The sequence below is a fragment of the Ammospiza nelsoni genome, chromosome 9 (genome assembly GCF_027579445.1).
Source record: "Ammospiza nelsoni isolate bAmmNel1 chromosome 9, bAmmNel1.pri, whole genome shotgun sequence".
NCBI classification, from domain to species: domain Eukaryota; kingdom Metazoa; phylum Chordata; class Aves; order Passeriformes; family Passerellidae; genus Ammospiza; species Ammospiza nelsoni.
In genome coordinates, this window is record NC_080641.1 from 13,197,422 (window position 1) to 13,219,257 (window position 21,836).

At 44.9% G+C, this 21,836-nt stretch overlaps 1 protein-coding gene across 2 annotated transcripts in view; it reads right to left on the reverse strand.

The window, feature by feature from the left end:
- Nucleotides 1–1,367: 1,367 nt before the first annotated feature.
- Nucleotides 1,368–21,836, reverse strand: part of LOC132077146 (roquin-1-like) — a 55,686-nt gene continuing 35,217 nt past the window's right edge. The window contains exons 18-25 of one of the 2 annotated variants that reach the window (XM_059478641.1): nucleotides 21,120–21,290; nucleotides 20,424–20,539; nucleotides 5,206–5,584; nucleotides 3,422–3,637; nucleotides 2,969–3,106; nucleotides 2,492–2,885; nucleotides 2,087–2,151; nucleotides 1,368–1,877 (exon numbers count right to left, since the gene is read on the reverse strand). In XM_059478641.1, the coding sequence (XP_059334624.1) occupies nucleotides 1,704–1,877; nucleotides 2,087–2,151; nucleotides 2,492–2,885; nucleotides 2,969–3,106; nucleotides 3,422–3,637; nucleotides 5,206–5,584; nucleotides 20,424–20,539; nucleotides 21,120–21,290 (1,653 nt within the window). In that variant the 3' untranslated portion in view covers nucleotides 1,368–1,703. Of the gene's footprint in view, nucleotides 1,878–2,086; nucleotides 2,152–2,491; nucleotides 2,886–2,968; nucleotides 3,107–3,421; nucleotides 3,638–5,205; nucleotides 5,585–8,678; nucleotides 8,812–20,423; nucleotides 20,540–21,119; nucleotides 21,291–21,836 lie in introns of those variants that run through there. The other variant, XM_059478640.1, reaches the window with a different exon arrangement.

Consider the following 21,836-nt stretch of genomic DNA (forward strand, 5'->3'; position numbering starts at 1 on the left):
CACCTCCTCAGCAGGCTGAACCCTTTCCAGTCTCCCCAGGAGGAGCGAGCCCTGTGCTCTTGCTGCAGGCCAAGTTTTGGATGTTTTCCCAGCTGCCTGTGGCAGGGGAAGCATTTTGGTTCAGTGCCATGCTAGGGAGGCCCAGGCACTGCCTCAGCCCTCCTCTTTCCCCAGTGTGCATCTCCACAGCCTGGAGCTCAGCTGAAAAAGGCAGCAGTTACAGGAGGTTGTGTGTCTGTCAGTGATGTTTACAGGCAGAAGATGGGATCAGCAAGAAAAGCCTCCCAGAGGAGGGTAGGGAGAGGAAGAGCTGCTTTCTGAACTCTGATTTTCAAAATGCTTTCCCTTTTCTCCCAGGGTGCCAGCCCATCACAGCTTCTTTCCAAGGTACTGCCCCAGGGGAGCATGCACCTAAAGGAGCCCCTGAAGGACACCTCTCAGATGTGTCCTTCTAGGGTTCGCCATGGCACATGGGACAATGGAGGAGATGGCTCTCCATGTCCCAGTCACACACTACTTGCACAGATGCTCAAACAATCCTACTAGGAACAGGAAAGAGTCAAACCCCTGATAGCTTCCAAAACTAGAGAGCCAGTGACCAAAGATCTGACATACCAGCTCTGTCCATGTTAACTCCCTCACTGCTTGGCTGCTCTAGCAGTTCCTGCCAAGAGAAGCCTTTACAAAGGGGGATATTTTGCTAGTCCTACAAAATCCAGAGTAAATGGCCCACTGGGCAGTGCACCCCACTGTCTGCACACACCACTTCCATCACCTCCTGAGGACAGGACCTGTGCTTTCACTGTTTGGTTTGAAACAGCTGCCTGAAATGGAGACATCTGCATCTTCAGGACAGCCCTGCCAAAGGTCCTACAGCAATACAGCCACCCTGAGAAGACAAGAGGTCTGATCACATGTGGCCTGGCAGCAGGCCAGGACACCTCAGCTCCTGGACTAAACCTGCAGATGAAATAGTTTATTTTTATCAAAGCTACAGGTACTGGTTACCTTACCTGGGTACTGTCGTGGTTCGTGGGCACTGCTGCTACAGTAACTGTTAGATGAAATCTTAGCATTAAAAAAGAGTTTCAAAGCCTTGGCTATGCAAGGCTGTCACTAGTGACTCCCAGCACTTGGGCACACAGGACACACCAGGGCTGCTGGCAAGCAGGGCACAGCTTTTGGCAGCTCTTCCAGCCACATGGAGCTGCAGAAGGGTGTTCCAGCCCAGCCAGCACAAGCCTTATGGCTGCTGCTGTTCCACTCATCTTTCCAGTGTGGAGCCCCATTTGTTGGAAAAGAGGAATTTAAATAAGTCTAGGAAGTGGCTCAGTGTAAAGTGTGCATTCAGAGAGCAGTCTGTTACATACAGATCTATAGGTTTTAATGAACCAAGTGATCAGAGTTACAGAGGGTTGGGCACAGGAAGGACAGCAATGCTGGACTTGGGTGCCACAAAAATACCAGTACCAGATGAAATTCAGCTTTCCTTGCCACAAAGGACAGGACAGTGAGGTGACCCATGAGCCCCCTCACTGACATGGCAGGGAGGAGCAGGGACAGCCCAGCTGGATGCAGTCCCTCCCTGCAGCTGGCACCAAACAGCAAGACCAAGCACCCCAGGAGCAGCCCACACTTAGTGGCAATACCCCACCTCCCTTTCCTGAGGCAGAGGAGGGAGAAGTGAGGCCCTACCAGCCCCTTTAGGAGCAGGGATCAGCTATCCTGCCCATGAAGATGATGGTGTTGAGGGCAGCTTCCCGGATGAAAAGCAGGAAGGGCCTGTTGGCATTGAAGATTTTTCTGTTCAGAGGGAAGGAACGGCCAGAGATGGTGACAGCTGTAGCAGCTGAGGCCTCGCTGCCTTCTTCATTCACCTGCCAGCCAAGAGACAAGATGGGATTAAAATACAGGCATTATGCTTCATGGAGAGGGCTCACCCTCCTCCTCCTCCGCAGAACACAGGCCAGCCTCCCTCCAAAGCCCCAGACTGCTGAGAACTGAACACTGTAGGTTCAGAACTATTTTTTCCCCTTTAATATTTGTTTTTAAAAAGCAAAACACGCTGGCACCAAACAAGGCTCACCTCAAGGAAGGCTTTGTGGAAAGCCTCAGACACGTACAGGTCTGTGCGGCCCTCTGCAATGATACCTGAAATACAAAAATATACAAAGGTGAAACTCAGTTTAGAGACAGCTCAAGAAAGAACACATTCCCATCCTCCATGGCCTGGGATCAGGCAGAAGGCATGGCTGCCCTAAAACAAAAACATCCTCCTCCACGTGCAACTGGCTGCTAAGCTGCCATGTCTTCACTGCAGAGCATGGCTGAGTGTCCATAGTGGGACTTGACCAGAGAGTCCACCACCGCAGCAACACAGAAATGCTTTCATGTGCTCGTTCCTCGTGTGCTGCTGCACCTACTGCCCTGCCTAGGGAGGAATGGCTGCCCCCTCACCTCTACCCTGCACTGCCTTATCTCCACATCTCACCTGGGAGTCTGGCATTTTCCGGACTGAAGAGATCTTCCAGTCCCATTTTCCTCAGCTTCTCCTTGAGGCTGAAGCTGTCCTCGATGCGGAAGCGAGGCAGGTAGACAAAGAGAGACATCTCCTTCATGGAATCAATCCAGCCCTGCAGCCTCTCTGAGGTCAGCTCTCGCTCCACCTCCTCCAGTGGCGTCCCAGCACTGGGCAGGACCAGCAGCATCGTGATATCATCCCCTTTGTAAGGCAGCTCCAGCACCTGGACCTTGTCCTGGGCAATGAATGCATAGTGGAATTTGGACTCCTGGTACATAGTTGGGACTTGGCAGGTCTCACCATTGGCTTTATGAAATACATCCAGTTTTGTGTTTGGAGCTGGGAACTGCAATTTCCAGTGCCCCTAGGAGAGGAGGAAAACAAACATGAGCAGCATGTCTCCTCCAAGCAAGTGTGCTGCTCCCCAGTTCTGTTAGTTTTTCTTACCTTAAAATAAATGGTGTTGACCAGGACCAAGACAGTGAGATCATCAATACCACTTTCTGGGATTACTTCTGTAATGCGCTTCTCTGTCTTGTTAGCCACCCACTCATTAATGATCTGCCTGGAAAGTTCTGGCTTCTCCTAAGGGAAGAGATCCAAAAAAAGGTTAAGCCAGGGGTTTTAAACCCCTCTTTGTACTCCTTCTGCAGGAGACAGGCTCACAAGGGTATGTGCTGGGGGAGGACAATAAGCTTAGGTGTGATGAGTGGAACATGGCTGTGGTTAGGGCGAGCTGAAGTGAGAGGAGCTGCATCCCAGATTCCCTGTTGCTTTCACTGGTGTCCCACACACCCAGAGCAGAGCACTTCACTTTTCCTGGGCAAAATACAGGGATGGACTGGGGGTGGGGGGTGGAACCAAACAAAAAAAGCAAAATCCTGAGTAGTTCAAACTCACTTTGAAGTTCAAGGGCCAGAGTTTTGCTCCATAAACAATTTCACTGATGTTCTGGTAAGTCTCATTGAAGACCAAAGATTTCTCCCCGAAGAGACGGTTGGCTGACACCAGCTCTGAGGATTTGTTTGCTTTCTTGTACAGGCGGCAGTTCAGCTTGGCAAAGAAGAAATGGATCTGATCTGATGTCTTCTCTGAGATGGTGTCAAATTGAAAGACCTGGACAAGCCAAACAGCAACAAGGAATCCATTAGGAGGCTCTTGTGCTCTGGGCCCCAGAGGAAATGGTGGTGCAGCCTTTGCCTCAACAGCAACAAATCTGCAGGCCCTCAGAGCTTCACCCTACGTGTGTAGGACCCCAAACGTTTGGAAAATCAACACATCACCAGCCCAAGACCTTTAAGTGCTGGTAAAATTAACACAGTGTTCATAACCCCTTACCACAGCCCAGAGATGAGCATTGCAGCTCTTGGGTCCTATCAGGTCATGGGAGGACTCACATGTGCTAAACTCTCCTGTGAAAATGCTAAAGGCTGCACTTTCCCAGGAGGAATTCTCATGGCCTGTTGAGTACTTCTGGTACATCTTATCTATTTTTACAGGGGATGGGAATATGTAGCAATCATTCTGAGGGTAGATTTTTGCAGCACAGGGAATTTTTTTATCTGCTGCCAGCTGGAAGGACAATTATGATCTTTCTACTGCTATCCAACCTCAGGGCTTTAAGGCACAGAAACTCCCACAGCCCATTGCTCTTTATGAATCTCTTTTGGCACTGTTTCCTGTAAGGCATTCCTGGTGTTCCCAGCCATTTCATAGGGAATAGGGGGGTTAGGACTGCTGGTGTGGGTGGCTCAATGGAGAAGGTTCCCCTTTCAGTGGGAAGGGCTGCCCAGAGGGGAATGCACAAGTGAAGATTTTGGAGATGTGGTTATAGCTGCTCCACTCAGGCTGTGTGGATAATGATAGGAGACCACCAACATTATTTGTTCCAGAGGCAGGATTTGTAAGGACAGCAACAGAGGTGTTTGATTCACACCTCCTCATTGCAGGGAGAAAGGCTCCTCTGAGCTGAGGTCTCCCATTGGAGAAAAAGGTATGGGCAGCATGAAACCCCACACAGCAAGTGAGTGGGTCTGGCATTGAGAATGGTGCTAGGACAGGCAGGGACTTAAATTAGCTGCATAGAAGAGCCAGAACTCAGAATTACCTCTTAGTCTGGGATGAGAACTATCCCCTGAGTATAGGGCCAACAGGTAGAGGGAGTGACTCCCCGTGTACAGGCTCCCCTGCCCTGAAAGTCAGGTGGACTGCAGGGTCTCCCATGTGTCTCATTTTTGTCCCAAGGAAGAGAGAAGGAATGTGAAAAACTTCATCTGCAGCATGACTTGGTATCATGGCTTTTCCTGCTTTTTACGTAAGGAAAAGCTTAGCTCAATCTGCAAGAGGCAAACTGTTGCCATTCCCTTCCCTCACCTTCCAAACGGGCTTCCTTTCCTCCAGATAAAAACTAACCTCTCAAAGCCAGGAATGCTGGATCCCAACAGGGAGTAAGGGGAAAGAGCTGGGATCTAAACAAATCCAGAAACAGGGTTTGGAGCAACCTGGTCTAGTGGAAGGTGTCCCTGCCCATAGCAGAGGGTAGAATAAGATGAATTTTAATGTCCTTCCAACTTGGGATTTCCTCCCCAAGGCAAATCCTGAGACCCTGTGAGCAGCCATTAGCCATGATCACCTTTCCTGTCTTTCAGACCTGCTACAGAAAAGGCTGAGGAATCTCCACCAACCTCCATGAGCTGCTGGAGGGTGCTGCCACAGGCTCCGAGCTTGGTCATGGCGAAGGCTGTGGAAATGCTGAGGGGGGACATGAAGATATTTTCCCCACTGTCCTTGGAGTCAGCCAGGTACTTGTAGAAGACAACGGCAAACCGAGAGTTGGCCTTTGACAGCTCCCACACCCGGGGGTTGGTGGACTCTGGCAGCTTGTCCTTGGCTGGTTCGTGCCCCTCTCCCTCCTGGGGTTTCTTGTCGGGATTGCGGTAGATGCAGATGGGGTTCACGGGGATGTCGCGGGGCTTGGCCGTGCAGATGTCCTCCACAGCGTAGTGCTCAGGGGCAGCCAGGCCCCACACACTGAGCAGGCACAGCACGAGGAGATGCATTGTCCTGGAACCAGAGACAGGGCTCAGACACACAGCCTGTCTGTGAAACCTGTGCTGCTCCATGGCCCTGGGCCCCTTCCAGCCAGCACCACAGTGACAGCAGCCCCACAGCCCCCTCAGTCATCCTTTTGCCCTGCACCTGCAGGACAAGCAAGGACAGACAGACAGCAGGAGGACAGGCTTGCCTGCGTGCACACAATGCTTTTAGAAGCAATATACTGACTGAAATCAGTGTTTTTCTAGTGACCTGGGGCCCCTCTTTTTTAAGCAGCAGGCTCAGCCCTGACAAGTTTGTACCAAAATGGATGATTTGAACTTGTGAGTCCTCCCCATTGGCCAGTGAGGTGACTACAAGTGTAAGGACCCTGCCAGGCTCACCTCAGCTCTACAGAACTTAACAGTTATTGATGTAGGAAATAATATGGCAGAGAAGAAAGGTGATAAGGAAAAGGCCTCCAAGGAAGTTGGTCCCTCCGTGGACTGAGCATCTCTAATTCCCAAAAAATGTACTTTATAAGCATGTATGGTGTAGCTGGTACATCATAACAACTCCTGTCCAAAGTTCATAGCACCTCAATGCAAACTGGTTGTCCTTGGTACCTAAAGAGTGCAGGCTAACGGGAATTACTGTGTTCCAGCAAAAGCAGTTCTCAGAAAATCTTCCAGCCAGAGAGAGATAATTTATATTTTCCCCTTTGCTAAAGAACACTGAACTTCAGAATGGTTTCAGTTAAAAGGAACCTTAAATATCATCTGGTTGCACCCCTGCCATAGGAAAGGACACCTTTGCTTGACCAGATTGTTCCAAGCCCTGTCCGACCACAGATGCCTCCAGGGATGGGGCAGCCACAGCTTCTCTGGGCACCCTGTGCCAGGGCCTCACACCCTCACAGGGAACAATTTCCTCCTAAATCCCATCTCCCACCAGCTCTGGCAGCAAGGCCTCATGGGCCATCCCAGGGCCTGCATGCTGTGGTTCTAAGATGCCCTTTGCATGACTGCTTTGTGTATGTACCCCATGGGAGGAAGCTCAAGCACCACAGCCACAACAGTTTGGGAAACAACTACTGGGAGGGGCTGGCAGCCTGCCCAGGTCTTGCCTGCTACAGGGCACTTTTCCAAACGTGTGTCTAAGTTGGGTAAGTCTCTGCCTGCCCCCACATACTCACTGCCATGGCTACCAAGCATTGCCTTCTGAGAAACTAAATTAGAAGTCACCTGCATTTAGCACTGGTGACCTCCATGTCTGTGATCTTCCAGTGCTGGTGGGCCAGCACCTGCTGGAGGAAAATGGGAGCAGGCTCAAAGGCTGATCTGGGATGAAGGAGACCTCTGGGTTCTTCCACAACACCCTCCCTGGGCTTTTAGACAATGACTTCATCTGTTCCTCTGCAAAAGCAGAAACTACCTCATCTGGCACCAAGACTGTCTGGAGCCCAAGGCTGTGTGATAGCACAGCAAAACAAGAGGGACTCACTCAGGCCATGGCCACAGCTCTCGCTGGTAATGACACAGAGATCATCTTGCGAAAGGTTTAGGACAGATGCAACACCACAAAGGGAAAAAAAAAACTAAAAAGGGAGGGAAGTTAACCAATTACAAACAAAAAACAACACCCAGGCCAAGAGAAAGGAAAATATTAAGACAATTGAAAACACTCCAGGAAGTGCTGTGCTTCTGAACCTTTCAATCCCACAGGAAAAGGCAGCCAGCAAAAGCCAGACACACTCCAGAGTGTGCAATCCTGGGGCCAGGAGCAGAGCCCTCCACTGCCTGCAGCAGCCCTCCCTCACCCACACTTGGTCCTGCAGCTCCAGCAGCACTGACACACTTGTGGCCAGTCCCACCATGGAAAGGACAACCTCACCATGGTCCCCTGCCTGTCACTTCACTCACCCTCCAGGGAAAGCCATGTCCTGACCCTGTCTGTACAGGACAAACACCTGCCTCAGCCAAGCCAGAAGCAGCTTGTGGTGTTTGCCATCACACCAAGTGCTGCTCATCTAATTTCATACTTAAAGGCCAAAGCACATGACTTGGGAGTGCACCTCCATCCTCACCCTGTCCTCATTAAATGAGAAAGACTCCCTGTTTTTACTCTGCAGTAAAGCCCTGACTCCATCAGTTCAGGGAAGATACAGGACTTTATGCTAACACCTTCAATCTACTTTACCATTCATTAAGGCTGACCCAGCATCTGACAGATCCAATCTTGTCTCTTACAGGCAAGAGCCCCTGCTGTTTCTTAGACCAGCTCTTTGTCATAAAATTTGGCCAAAACCCACTCCTCCTCCCCCCACAGCTCTTCAATGCTCCCTTTTCCTCTGCAGCACTGACATGCACTCCATGTGTCAATCTGGAAGGATGCCAAAAGTAGTCCCACAACAGCACTGCCTGAAAAGGATTACTGGCAGGGGGAATGCAGAAATCAGAAAAGGTTCTTACAAGGGTGAAGCAACAAAAAGTGCAGAAAGCCAAGAAACAAGTTGCTGATTCAGCTCAAATCAGAAGGCTCTGGGGAAGCATGGAGAAACTCCCCGATGCCTCGGCTGCTGTGCAACATGGCTGGGCTCTCACCAGCACACACCATTTCCATCCACTCTTCCATGGCTGCAGGACAGGATGGTTAACTGGCCTTACAGACCCCCAGCACCCACCCTACTGAACCTACTGGGGCTACTGGTAGTGGTAGGAATGTCCCACAGCAGCCAAGCACTGTGCTACACAGCCCAGCTAATACAAAATAGCTCAAACCATTTTGAGATTCATTTAGGCTCTTGAGAAACCTTCCCCGCTGCCTCACACCCCAAAACCTGACTCCAAAGCAAACCAGCAGTGCTTTTTTGCAGCCAGCAATTACTCAGGGCTTCCTGACTTCATTAACTGCTCTCCACACCATGCCTGCTGGAGGCTGGGGATAAGCCAAGCCTGACAATTTAGAATGCCAGCCTTCATGACACCTAGGGTGGGAGGACTCTCTAATAGAGCAAAAAGCCACTTTGGCAGCAGCTAAAATTCATAGGCTCCTACTAAGGGAAAAGAAGCTGTTTCAAGGAATTAATTAACAATTAAAGATGTGTGCAATCTGTTTTTCTTACCTGCCCCTTGTACCTCCAAGCCTTCTGCTTTTAGGAGGTAAATGCAAATTTTTGAGAGAACAGCCTTGCTTGAGCCCAAAGCAGTTTCCCCACTGGATTTCTGTGCTCAAACAGAGCTGAGACAGCAGCAGGGGATGGTGGGAGGGGAGTAGGATGCTAAGGCCAAAGGCTGATGACCAGCTGCCGAAGGTTAAGCAAAGAGTAGGAAAAAACAGGCAATGTTTAGTTTGAAAGAGGTTTTAAAGTTCAATCTGACAAGGGAGAGTTTGACCACCTACCCCACACGAGTGCCACATGCCCTCAGTTTTTGCCAACAGAAAATGAACTGTTTATCCCACAAGAAAAACCTCAAACCCTTCAAGAGTTTGAATAAAAATTATATATTATATAAAGCTGTTTGTAGATATAATTTTGGGATCTTGTAGCTAAGCAAAATGTTTTCCATCTGTCCCAAGCCCTGTCACCTGTATCCCATTTCCTGAACAGACACAAGTTGGGAGAAATTGCCCCACTTCACATTCTGCAGTTTCAAACACATCCCATCTTAAACACACTCACCTGGAACAGGCTCCCCAGGGAATGGGCACGGCCCCAAGGCTGCCAGAGCTCCAGGAGCATTGGGACACTTTCAGGCCCTGGGTGGGATTGTTGGAGTGTCTGTGCAGGGCCAGGAGTTGGACTCTGATCCCAGTGGGTCCCTTCCAGTCCAGGATATTCTGTGACCTTTCACTTACACAGCTGGAAAGCTGAGGATTAACAGCAGCTCCCCAGCTCCTGTCCAGATTCCCAGGGCAGAGTAGTGAGCAGGACCAAACACCATTTCTGATCCAGGATGCAGCTGCTCCACAAACCCTGCAGCATTGCTCCCTGAATTTCAAATCCCAGGAGCAGGCTGGTTCAGCAGGTGCTGAGCCTCCAGTGAGAGGAACATTTTCCCTTAATAGAAAATGCAATTGCAAACTGGTTGGGGTTAAGTAAAAGACTTAACTGTATCAGTATGGGACCTAGTTAAATGGGACAGATTGTGGAGATGAAGTGAAGGGTAATGTAAAAAATATCCTCCATGAGAAAGGAAGGACTCACATACTGCACCTTGTTACTTCAGGTGGCTGCTGGGTTAATTTTTTGAGGTAACTGACATGCTCACAGATCCCAGGGTTTTCAGATGAATAGGGATGCTCCACACCCAGGCAGACACCCAAGCACAGGTTTCCATTTACCCAGTGCTCAGAGGGAGCTCAAAGCAGTAAAACCAAAAGCAAACAACCATGCACATCCCACAGAGCTCCCAGGGCATTTATTCCAGGGTAGCTGAGTACATCTATCTATTGAATGCTGCATGTAAGTGGTCATTCATGGCTGGTTTAGCTCCAATAACAACCCAGCATTTGCATCTGAGCAGAGCTATCCAGGAAGCCCCCAGGATGGCCAGTGTTAACCCAAACTGTTGGATGCCTTGTTTGCTCTAATGCAGGGGCTGTTTTTCTCCCAAAGCTGCTGTTCCCAGACCCAAAGCAAAGATCAGAGGCTCTAAACCAAGCACCAAAGCCTGGCAGCCTGTGGCAGGACAGATAAAGCATCACACTTTGGTTTTAGTCTCTCCCACATTTTTAGTCTTCAGGGAGTTGGAGTTCACAGTTAGGAGGAAGGAGGTTACAGAAACAACTGAACACATCCCAGCTGGAAAGAAACAGTTCTTAAACATACCTGATTGGTGAGGAGGAACATAAATTGCCTTAATTTTGCTTTGTGCTTTGGGTGTTCACAGCTGAGTTTCATGGATATGCACAGGGAAAATGACTCTTGCACTCACAGAGCAAGATGGGATCAAGCAATCTCATGAGCTCGTCTTTCCAACATTCTTTCTGTCCTGCTATTCATATCCAAAGGGGACAAAAATTCCAGCAGGTACCATCCACTTGAGCCTGGTCTCTCCTCTTTTCCACATTAAGAAACTCAGCAAGTTTTCCCCAATCTCTCTTGATGCAGAGCACCCACCACCTCCTTCCAGAGGGATCTGACTCTCCAGTGCTTCAGATCTTCCTTTTAAAAGCAGCAACTGTTGAAATTCAGCTCTTTTTTTTCCTTTTGAAGTGAGTCACTACCTGAGGACCCTGAATCCTCAGACTAGTGGGAGAAAGGGTAAGGAAACCATTACCAACTGAAACTTAGTTTTCTGCTGGATTTCCCACTAAATACAATTCCTTTATAGTCACTGAATGCTTTGACTCTTCCAGCAATTAAGTGTGGAAGTGTGAGGGGGCCTAAAAATGAGCAGTGATGGTCTTCAGCCCAGCAAAACACACCTTACCTTGCTCCATGGTGCCCAGATAATGAGCATTATGCATAAACTCAAGGGGCAGAAGGCCCTGCTTGCCCTGGAGTAGAAGGTCAGTTTTTCAGTGAAGCAGCACCTTCATCCAGTTTCAGATTTAGAGACAATGACTTATTAAAGACCACAAAAAGGTGTGAAAGGAGAAGACTAAAAACCACAAAGCAGACCGTGGAGCAAAACTTACTTTCACTTTAAGGCAAGTTCCAAACCAGGCTCAACATTAGACAAATCCTGCTCACTCCTTGCTCTGAAGGGTCTGGTTTGATTTTAAAATATGTACACTCTGGGCAATTAAAGAAACCTGATTATTTTGAGTATCTTTTCTTGTTCACTTCTGGTGACCAGGTGAAGGAGCCACTTTGTTTACAGGTGGCTGAAGAGAGTAGAATGAGAGCAGACCAAACCCAGGAGACATGTGGCTTCTCTGCTATTTGGTGTCTCCTATGCTCCAGCCTGGCACAGAACACATACCTTGAGCTGATGAAAAGCTTAGTCAGATGGTCCAACAGTCTTAGCCCTCACACAAAATTTAGAAGAATGTACATTCATCCCAGACAGAAAACAAGAGATACTTCAAAGTGTTCTTCATTAATTTATCACTTAATATAAATGTTGACAGAAAAGCAGGTAAGACCTTGTAGACATTTCCAGCTATTTACAAACCACATAATGAATCACTTTTCCACTTTTTTTTTTGTTCAATCTGCAGCTCAAAGGACCCTCAGATATTCTGGGAGAGCGAGGTGAAGTCATGGAGAAAGAGGGAGAAAAGCAAGGAGAAGAGGGAAGAAGAAATAGCATTTAAACTTTTTTTCCTATGTAACTGCCATTCATGTACAGTAGGTCTCCACTCCCTTGTTCTTTCACATAAAAGCGACACTGTTGGCTCTATAGGTCTGAGAATTAAATAAAGAAGACCAATACTGACTTTCAAATCTCTGGATCCTCTTGCCTTTTGCCTCCTTCAATGCATTCTGTCCTACTTCAGCAGAGTACCTAAAAGGTTTTTCTGTCAAGTCTAAAAAGTATATTGGAGGAGTAAAGGCACAGAGACTTGGATATAGAGAACTTTCTTCTACTCCTTTTGTTATCTCAGTTCCCCCAAGAGGTAGTAAAGCACCTAACCTCTCCTGGAGAAGACACAGCAATTCCCCATGGACCTCTGAACATCTCCCCCACAACCAGGCCTGTATGTACAAAACTTCGTAATTTCTCTGAACTTGCAAAGAATTCAATTTATGGAATTCTTCTCGTACATTCTACTTCATCTCCACTCCTATTGTGAATGTTTTGATAGCCACAAACAATAGTTATCTACATTATCAACCCAGAGCCAGCCATTCCCATGAAAGATTGAGAATTTTTGTTTATGGCAAAGAGAAACAGGAAAGGAAGAAAACAGCAGAAGAAAAGCAAGGAAAAACACAAGGAGAGAATGAATGATATTTTGTTTAGCATTGATTCATGAAAACAGCAGATGGAATTTCACTTGTCTGGGATCCTATATAAATTTAAGAAATAGTTCATAACCTGACTCAACAAATGTCATGGTCTCCTTTATTACCTAGGCTATCCTTTATTTTATTTTTTGTTAAATATACCTCTGCAGGGCACAATCACATACAATCAATACGATTGGATAATTACATGAGCTCTATCCCAAGCATATATGCACCAATGTTAAAAAGTTATTTAAAAAACCAAACAAAACAAACAACCCAAAAAAATAAAATAAACTCCACCCAAAAAGGTGATAATGACTGCAGAATGTCTCGGGGAGACTTGTAAGGAACTAACAAGAGCAAAGAAAATGAGACTTACAAAAACCACAAAAAAATCACATATCGAGAAATCCCACAACTGGAAGTAGATGATTTCAAAGAAGTGGAAGCTGTCATACAGATCCCACAATTCTTCCTCCCTCCTCTCACACATCTTGCTTCACCTCTTCCTCCCCATAGCAACAAATACAATGAGGGGAAGAGCTTAACACGATGCTACCAGTTAGAGAAAATATGGAAAAATAGCCAAGCTACAGAACAGCTGCTAAGCTGACTTGAAGGAAAGATCCTTTGAGCATGGAAGCTGCTTACACAGCAAGCACAGGCTGAAGGGGGAATGGGAACTCCTTAAAATTACTGGAAACTCTCAAAGTGATTTGTTTTGCCCATGTTGATCAGCTTCACTTGGGAAAAGCTGCAGATGAACCAATTGTGAGCTGTGCAGCAGCTGTGATGTGAATGGGATTGTTTCTTCCTTTCAGGTTGCTTCATGCATTTATTAAAGGCTGCTGCCAAATTTCTTTTTAAAAAGCTACAAATAAAGAGGTCAGTGCACACATCCAGTTGTGGGATCCATCTGATATACAATCTGGTTTGGATGCCAAAGACTTGTGAGTACTGTCTGCCACAGAACTATTAACGAAATCTTTTTAACATTATGAAGAAGCAAATAGTTTCTTGAGCATCAAATACTCCACAATATTTTTTTTCCTCTTACAGATACATTTACCCCATATGCATTTTACATGTAATTCCATCATGTCTAATGTTTTTTATTTCCAGAGACTGCACTACCTGTTGCTTCTGTCTCTCCTAATACTGTATTTTTCAAATTGGACAATTGTGTTTTCCTAAAACTTGCAGATCTTCAAAACAGTACTTTCCTGGCATATGAAAACATCCAACCAGTATATCCAAGGAAAGCTGCCTTGCTGGATGAAGTCAGGCACCTAAACCCTCCCAACTGCTGAATACCTTGCAATTAGCACTAAAAATCATACACAAACTCCTGGGATTGCAAAGATTGCCTGGGAAAGATCAGATAATTACTCACATTACTAAGCTACAGGAATCCAATTTTGATTATTATGGCCACATATTTTAAGCATCAAATGACTGTGATGTTCCTGATGCAGACAAATCCACATTGCCATGTGCTCTTTATACTGGGAAATTTCAAAAAAAGCTGCAGCCTCTTGGCTTGCCATACTTCCCATGGAACAATATTACACTTGCCAATAGGAAATAAAATTATAAAGAAAAGAAATGTTAAATTTGTTCTCCTTTCTCTGCTAACCAAGGCTCTACCTGCATCACAAGAATTGCTCTGAAGTCTGTGACAACACTAAGCAGTTACATTCTTCTTCCTACAGAAGAATAAAGGCCACATGTTAACTGTAGAAGGACACTGCTGGGACAACATTTCCCCACATCCCTTTCTTATGTTGTATAACTAGGATTAACTTTAGCCTGTCATCCCCTGACATTCCAAGATAAAATAATGCAGTTTGTAACAGTTCACTATGGAAATGAAAATTCCCAATGAAGTTTTTGACATTTTAAGAGTCTATTTGAATTGAGAGCAAATCAATTTGTGCCACATAATAATCTGTATAACAACCACCCATCTCTTGGCACCATAGCTGTACACAAAAGGTGGCTCAGAAGAGCTACTTTATTTTTACTCAGAAATTCAGTTTACACTTACTCAAGCAAGGTGGATGTTTTTCCAGTTCACAACTCCATTACCATGCAGGCAACTCAAAAACTCCTGCTCTCCTTTTCCTCCCAGGGAAATTGATTTATTGTGATACAAGAAATTAAGCGGCTGACACGCTAACTTTTTTTTGGTTGTTTTCAAATCAGCAATACCAGGAGGCAGGAATGGAAGGCTGTGTTTTGGAAAGTGAATGATGACAAAATTTGAATATGAAGGTAACATCATGCCCCAGCAGCATTGCTCTTATTCCTTCTATCTATCCTAGGACCAAAATCACTTTTCCATACACACACAGACAAGCACAAAAACTTGCACACTGTGTATGTTTGGGTCTTTTCTCCCATTTTTGAGCAGAGAAGCTGGCTGGCACTCCCACTGTTGAGCCTCATGAACACTGGCATGGCATTTCTTCTTTCTCATAAAAGCAGGTCTGAAAGAGCCAGTCCAGGAAAGAAAGTTTATAGTGGGGGGTCTTCCAGATAACTATTCTGTAAGTCTGCTTTGTTATAGTTCAAAATTAAAAATGGCAGTGGAAATGAGGGTTTATGCTACTCAGACTTTAAGAGATTTCTCTTTGAACCTGAAAACTTTAGTAAGAAGTCTGTGAGAGTTTGAGTAGCTCAAGGAAGGGAAATGCCAGCAGCTTTCTTGTATTATCAATAAAAGCCTCACTCCTGGCCCTTTCTAGCACAAAATTTGCCCCACCTTACTCAGTCCATGCTGTCAAGAGACAATATCATCACAAGTTTGGTTCTTCCACATCTAATTTAATGCAATGCTAGTGTTTCACAAATCTTTTCAGTCCCAGTGAACTTAAAAGTCAGTCACATTTGTAACACAGATTTATCTTTTACTGTAACTGAAGAAATTTTCAATCAGTACTCAATTTAGAAACACTTAAAAACAAGGCTTCTTGGATTATAACATTTCTATGTTCCTTCTCCCTCTCTAAAAGAGCCATTCAGTCAGCTGAGAGAGTACATGAGAGACTGAAAACACATCACAACACCTCAAATACATCTCAGTACATTGCAAATTGTTTGACTAAATGGAATGATTTTCCACAATTCAATGCATGGGCAAGGCTTGACAATCATTAACTTCTGGAAACTGTTATTAGGATAATACAGTCAACTCACAATACCCTACACAAATGTCTGACAATCAAAATGGCTACACCAGGGAAAAAAAAAAAGTGTAAAGCACAAGTCTTTGGCTCTCCTTTAAAGAAAAACAGCAGTTTACCATGTTTATACAGATCCCCTGTTTGCCTACCAGTAGGGGCAATATCACATTTGTGCATCACTGAGTAATAACACCATTAGAAAAGGCAACTTCACAGAAGTTATTGGCTAAGCGAATTCATTTGAATGCTCTGTTTTGAGGCAGCAAGCTGTCACTGTTACACAATCAGGGAGGGTGGATGGGCAAGCCACAGGAGAAAAAGACACAAAAAGGGGAGAGACGGCTCAGAAAAGACTACAGAGAGAAGAACTTGAGAAGAACAGGGATAAAAGTGCTGCTAGCTTGAAAGGTGCTCTGATCTACAGAAAAGAAGTCCTACTCTGAAAAAGGACAGCATGCAAGAAGAGCAGAAGAAAAAGTTTAAACTTCTCCTGTTAAGAAAAATGAACTAGGTCACAGGACAGACAGATGAGATGTCGACAGAAGGAGGGAAATAACACCACAGAATAAACAGACATCATCTATACACTGACTGAATCACTGACACACTGAAGCTTAACCTACCACTTGAAGCTTCCTATTCTGAAGATTTGTCCATGCTGTCCATCTGGCTGAAACCCAAATATCAAGACTTGTCTGGTGCAGCAGAAAATTTAACCTACCTACCAAAGGATGCAGCAGTGCCCTGACACCATGGTAATACTGCTGCTTCTTGCCCAACAGAAGGAACTAAACCACTTGGCAGCCAAGACCAATTTCACTGAGGTGGCCAGAATTCCTGTACAACTGGGACAATGATGGGCTACAGGAGTGAATGCAGGAAGACACAGAGTCACTCCAGACATTTTCATGCTTGTAAACATCAATGCTGCCACTACTTACAGAGCTAGCTGTCTCCCAGGGTTTCCCAGTTTTTCCACAAAACTGGAACATTTCAGGTGCAATTTCCAGAAAAAAACTTAAAAGCATGCACTGCATTTTGCTGTTTTATTTGTTTAATCAACTAAACTTCTGCAAAAAAAGCAGAAAAAGGGTAAGAGGAAGAGGGGATGAAACAAAGTTGAAAATCAATACCGTTAGTAGATACTAAGTAAACTATTTAACAAGCCAAACTATAATTCTGGACAAACAGGGCATTCACCTGGACACATTGATCACAACAAGGACATTATGCACAAAGTACAGCACAGAGAGCTGGATGAAGGAGAAAAAAAATCCCAGTAAGGTCCCCCTTCTAATCCAGAGATTTTGGAAGCATTCATCATATGTAGGCCAGCAATCTAAAATAGTGCTTACTGAAGAATTCCAGGAGAAAATGTGGAGAAAAGAATAATCCCTAACTTGGTGAGGGAACCAGGAAATAAAAGGTAAAGAGGTTTTTGCCCCTCCAGATTTTCTTCCTAGTATTACAAATGAATCTGTAGTGTCCAACCTATCACAACCATCTTTGAAAATTAATTTTACACCCACAATTACTACAGTTAAAAAAAGGCACATTCTGGGCTTGTCCTCCTAGATTAGAATATTGCACTAATTATCTTGACTAAGATGAGCTCCCTGTGTTAATAAAGACACAGCAGGAAGGAGCAAACTAATTAAAATTAAGGAGAAGGCTGACCTGAGGGTGGTGCTCTGTACTGAAGGATGAGAGGGCCCAGGGCCTGTGTCAGGTGACTTGGAAGCAGGCAGCCAGGAAAAGACCTTCATCCTCCTCATGCCCAGAGCTGAGAAGGGAGGAACAGACCTGACAGGCTCCCAGCTGCATCACCCCAGTTCTGCTCAGCTCCAAGGAGAGTGGCTGGAATGCTTGGCTTCAAGTAGGAGATACAGATGGATAGGGACAAGGGGAGATGAAGCTGTTTCAGTGCAAAGTTGATTCTTTGCCAAAAGTTAAAAGAGGCATTAGAAAAAAGCAAGCTTCAAACTACTCCAGGCAATTAAGAGGCCAAAGTTCAACTAAGAGTGAAATAAACCAGTGTTAAGACACATGGAAAGTGTGGGGGGGTGTGCTAAAAAATGCTTTTATTTTCATTCAGTGCTTCTACCTCCCAGACATTTGATCACAACAGCTGCGCTCATGCGAAAAAATTCTTAAAACATACCCAATATATATACAGATATAACTATGTATATATGTATATATATATTTATATATAAATTTTTATTTAAATAAAAAAGAAAGCTCGAATCCCAAGCCAATATGTGTATCAAATCCTTGACCAGCCAGGTCTGTAGGGCATAATCAAATTCAATGTGAAATAGTATATAAACGCGGTGCCTTGACTGGGCAAATTAAATAATTGCTACTCAAAAGAGTCTTCTGTTTGGACTCTCCTACTGGTAGGCAATAGTGAGACTGTATCCCCTCCCACCCCCCTGTTGTTTTATTTAACAGTATGATGAATGCAAAGCTTAGCCCAAGGTTGCTAGAACCTCAGCAGGAGTTAAGGTTAAGGAAAGAAAACTAAAACCCAAGAAAATTTATTAACTCTTGCTTTACCCAACCAAAGCAATGCAGTAATTTATTACATAACCAGTGCTTTCCCACTTAGTAGTCTAACCTAGAAAGAAATAATGAGGACAGGCCAAGAAGGTAGACAGGGAGCAGCACTTGAAAAATCATTTTCAAGAGGTCTTCATATCCAGGATCTTACCTCAGCATATGCCAAAAAAGTAAAAAATGTGCAGCAAGAACAAAATCTTTAATCTAAAAAAAAAAAATATCAAAAGACACTGCTTCTCTGGCTTATGCCCATAAAGCATCTACTTGGAGAAGTATTAAATCTATCAGGCAAAATTTGCTTCTCAATAACTCTGGCAAGATCTGTGCTGCACCTTCAGTGCAATTCTTCCCCCATGGAACAGGAATCCAGGGTGGACTCACTGCAGCCCTGACAAACTGCAGGTTGATACTCAGGTGTCAGATTCTAACACACACAGACCTTAAATAACGCCAGCCTTTGAAAAGGACCACACCTTTGCAAAGACTCTGTCATTTGTAGTTTAAATTCAGCAATTTAAGCAAGAAGCTCAGGTTAAGTTCCTGGCCACAATGGGAGGAATTGTGTTAAGATGAAGTCTGCTGCACATCTTTTGACGCTGCAATTCACAGCTACTCTCCAACCTTCATTCCTTGTTTACCCTTAAATCATACAAGGAAGTGGCCAAACTGCTCTAGTAAGGTAAATAAGGAATTATGCACTGGGTATGTAATAATACCAAAATAAAAGAAAACCTACTTCATTAAGATCATACAATTAATCAAACAGAGTATATATATATAATATCTTTTTTTTTTTAAGCCCTGGGATTCAAGGCGTCCAAAGTTATTAAAATAAAGTTCATTCACAGAACAAAAACAAATTTAATTTGAATTGCTTGCAGATACTGCTAATTTTCATTTTTTTAATTAAAAAATGCGTTAATGTGAACTATGTGCAGGATTTGTTTCTAGTAGTTGTGTTTGTGCACATTGCCTCTGGACCTGCTGCTCTGCTACTACTGCTGCTCCTGGGTTTATCCAATCATCCCTGGAAGAAAACACCCGATGGAAGCTGCTGCCACCCCAGCAGAAGGAGCTCCAGGGTGTGCTGGCCTCGCTTCATGGAGCAGATGTGGGTGTCACTCCCCCTCGCTGGGAGTCATGGCCATCTCCTCCTCCTTCGGGGTCCTCTGCCAGGCTCAGAGATGCCATATTGTTTGACAGGAGCCCAATGTTCTCTTGGGTCAAAGCTGATCCATTCGGAACATCACTGCTGAAGGGAAGTTGAAGAGAAGGGAGAAGTGGGTGGAAAGAGGCAATTAATGAGATGTTTCCTTCATTTCTAAGTAAGAGGACTTCAGTGTACATATTCTAGAATATTTAACTTACCTAATAATAATTTATATTTCCCTCCCTCTGTTTTCAAAAATATAAACAGTTATTTTGATTTCATTACTTTCACAGCACCATATGGAAAAACTAGTTCCTGCTCAGGAGGTGTCAATCTGATGGTGCAACACAAAACTCTAGAACTGGTCATAAAAAGAAGGCACAGACTTCATCAGCAATAATGCATTTATTCAGAAAATGCTCATTCTGAATAATAATTAATATTCCAAACTGCTCACATGAAGTTATGTAAGCATGCAAGCTTCTCTCTTCAGTGCTGGCCTGAATACACATAGGTGCTTGTGGCTGTTTGAAAATACTTGCTGTAGAGACTTCCCGCGTTCCCAAAACCATTTTATTCCAACTATTAAATGGGAACAGAAATCAATCCCAGCATCTACACAGATAAAAGTCCACTACTGACAGCTGAAAGTGAATGTAGCTTCAAAGTCTGTGCCTTCCTAGACAACATCCACATCACAAACATTAGAAGGATGGAATACCTTGCACATTTGGGAGATTTCTTTATATGAAACCAAAACAGCAGATAAAGATTTCTTTTGTGGTGGCTGTGTAACTCCTGCTTCTCCCAACTAATCACCCAATGACCAGATGGATTCCTCTCTGCAAGTCTTCTGTTCCATTAATTTATATAGTCTTATTCCACTCACCTACTCCACAGCTAGAGAGGTCCTTAAATCATACCTGCACTATAAAAACTTGATTTTTAGTCTCTTTGTCTAGTAGGTGCTTCCTCATCATAGCTGATGTGAGACAAGAGTATTTATTCAAGAGGAAAGTGGCCCTGAAGAAGTGGCTCCTGTTACACAGACAGGTTGAAGGCCCATGTTACCTGAATGTCAGTGTAAGGTCCTCAGCTGGAACCTTGTTTTGTGGTTCTAATTGTCCATTTTCTGTCTGTTTAGTGGTGCCAAGCTTGTTTTTCATATCCAATGAAGACTGGCTCTCCTTTAAAGAAAGGACAGATGAAAAACTCTTTAAGAGTGTGTTGAAAGAACTGGAGATTTCATTCCTTAGGGACGATGAAGAAGGCCTGTAAATTGCAGTCACAGTTTAACCCACAAAAGCCATGAGACAAAAACAGACTTTTAGATATGCTCATCTTCTCAGGACACAGTATTTCCCAAAAGGAAGGGATGATCCTTGTAACAACAAGCAAAGGCCACAGACTGTAACAGCACACAGACTCCTGAACACTAGCCTGTACCTGCAGACAATGTCTCCTATGTTAAAGCAGTTTATAGAGCTCATGGCACAGGGACCTTGGAGACAGTTTGGTTTCCATCAAAGTCAACACCACACTTAGTTCAAATGGTGACAAACTAACATTTAAAGAGGCTACATTAAACTTCTTCGTGAAGAAGACTCCAGAAACTCCTCAGGAGGTTTTGAAGAATAGAGGTGAAGAGGAAGATGGATGACTCTAGCTGTGAGCATCCAGCAGGGAGCCTTTCTGCCAGGGTGAAGGGGCTGCAGCCAGTTCAGGGCTCTGCACTGCATCTCTGCCTCCCAGCCCCCCAGCACTCACCATGCTCAGCTCACGGGTTCTCTTTCCAATTTCCCTTTCCACCTGGTGTAGCTCCAAGCTCAGCTGTTCACTTGAGATCATCCCAGGCCACTTGGGAGGTGGGGGTGGGGGCTGTGGCTGGCCTGCCAGGGTAGTCGCCTCTCTCTGCAACAGCAGCCTGTTACTAACAGCCTAAATGCATAAAGCCAAGCACATACACAACTGAGCACACAGCACACCAAGCACAGAGAGCTCCAAGGCCAGAATTCCAGAGTACTGCTCGTTTGCAAAACCAAGGCCACACTTCACAATATCCCAATTGAAATCACTCCCAATGCAAATTTCAACATGTTTCTGTAGACATGGACAAGTATTTTAATTTTTAAACAAGCAGTATTAAACTCCTCTTGCTGTCATAAATTTGCATGTGTTGTCTTCATGTGTCACTCCCTTCTCAAAACCAAGACTAAGACCAAGAACAAAAACATTACTCTCTTCTGAGCACTATGTTCAACAAAAGAACCTGCAGATAAGCAAATCTGCTGCTTTATTTACAGCAGTAGAATTTATCTAACTCTACAGCAGAGCCAGAATTACTATTACATCATCTTGAGAGATGTAGCTGTCAATATGTAGGTCTCTACTGACCCACATTAGGAAACAGAGGAACAGAGAGGGGCAAGTGACTACGGTCATTCAAAAGTTGCAAGTTACTAAAAGCAGTAGCCATGTCAGCCA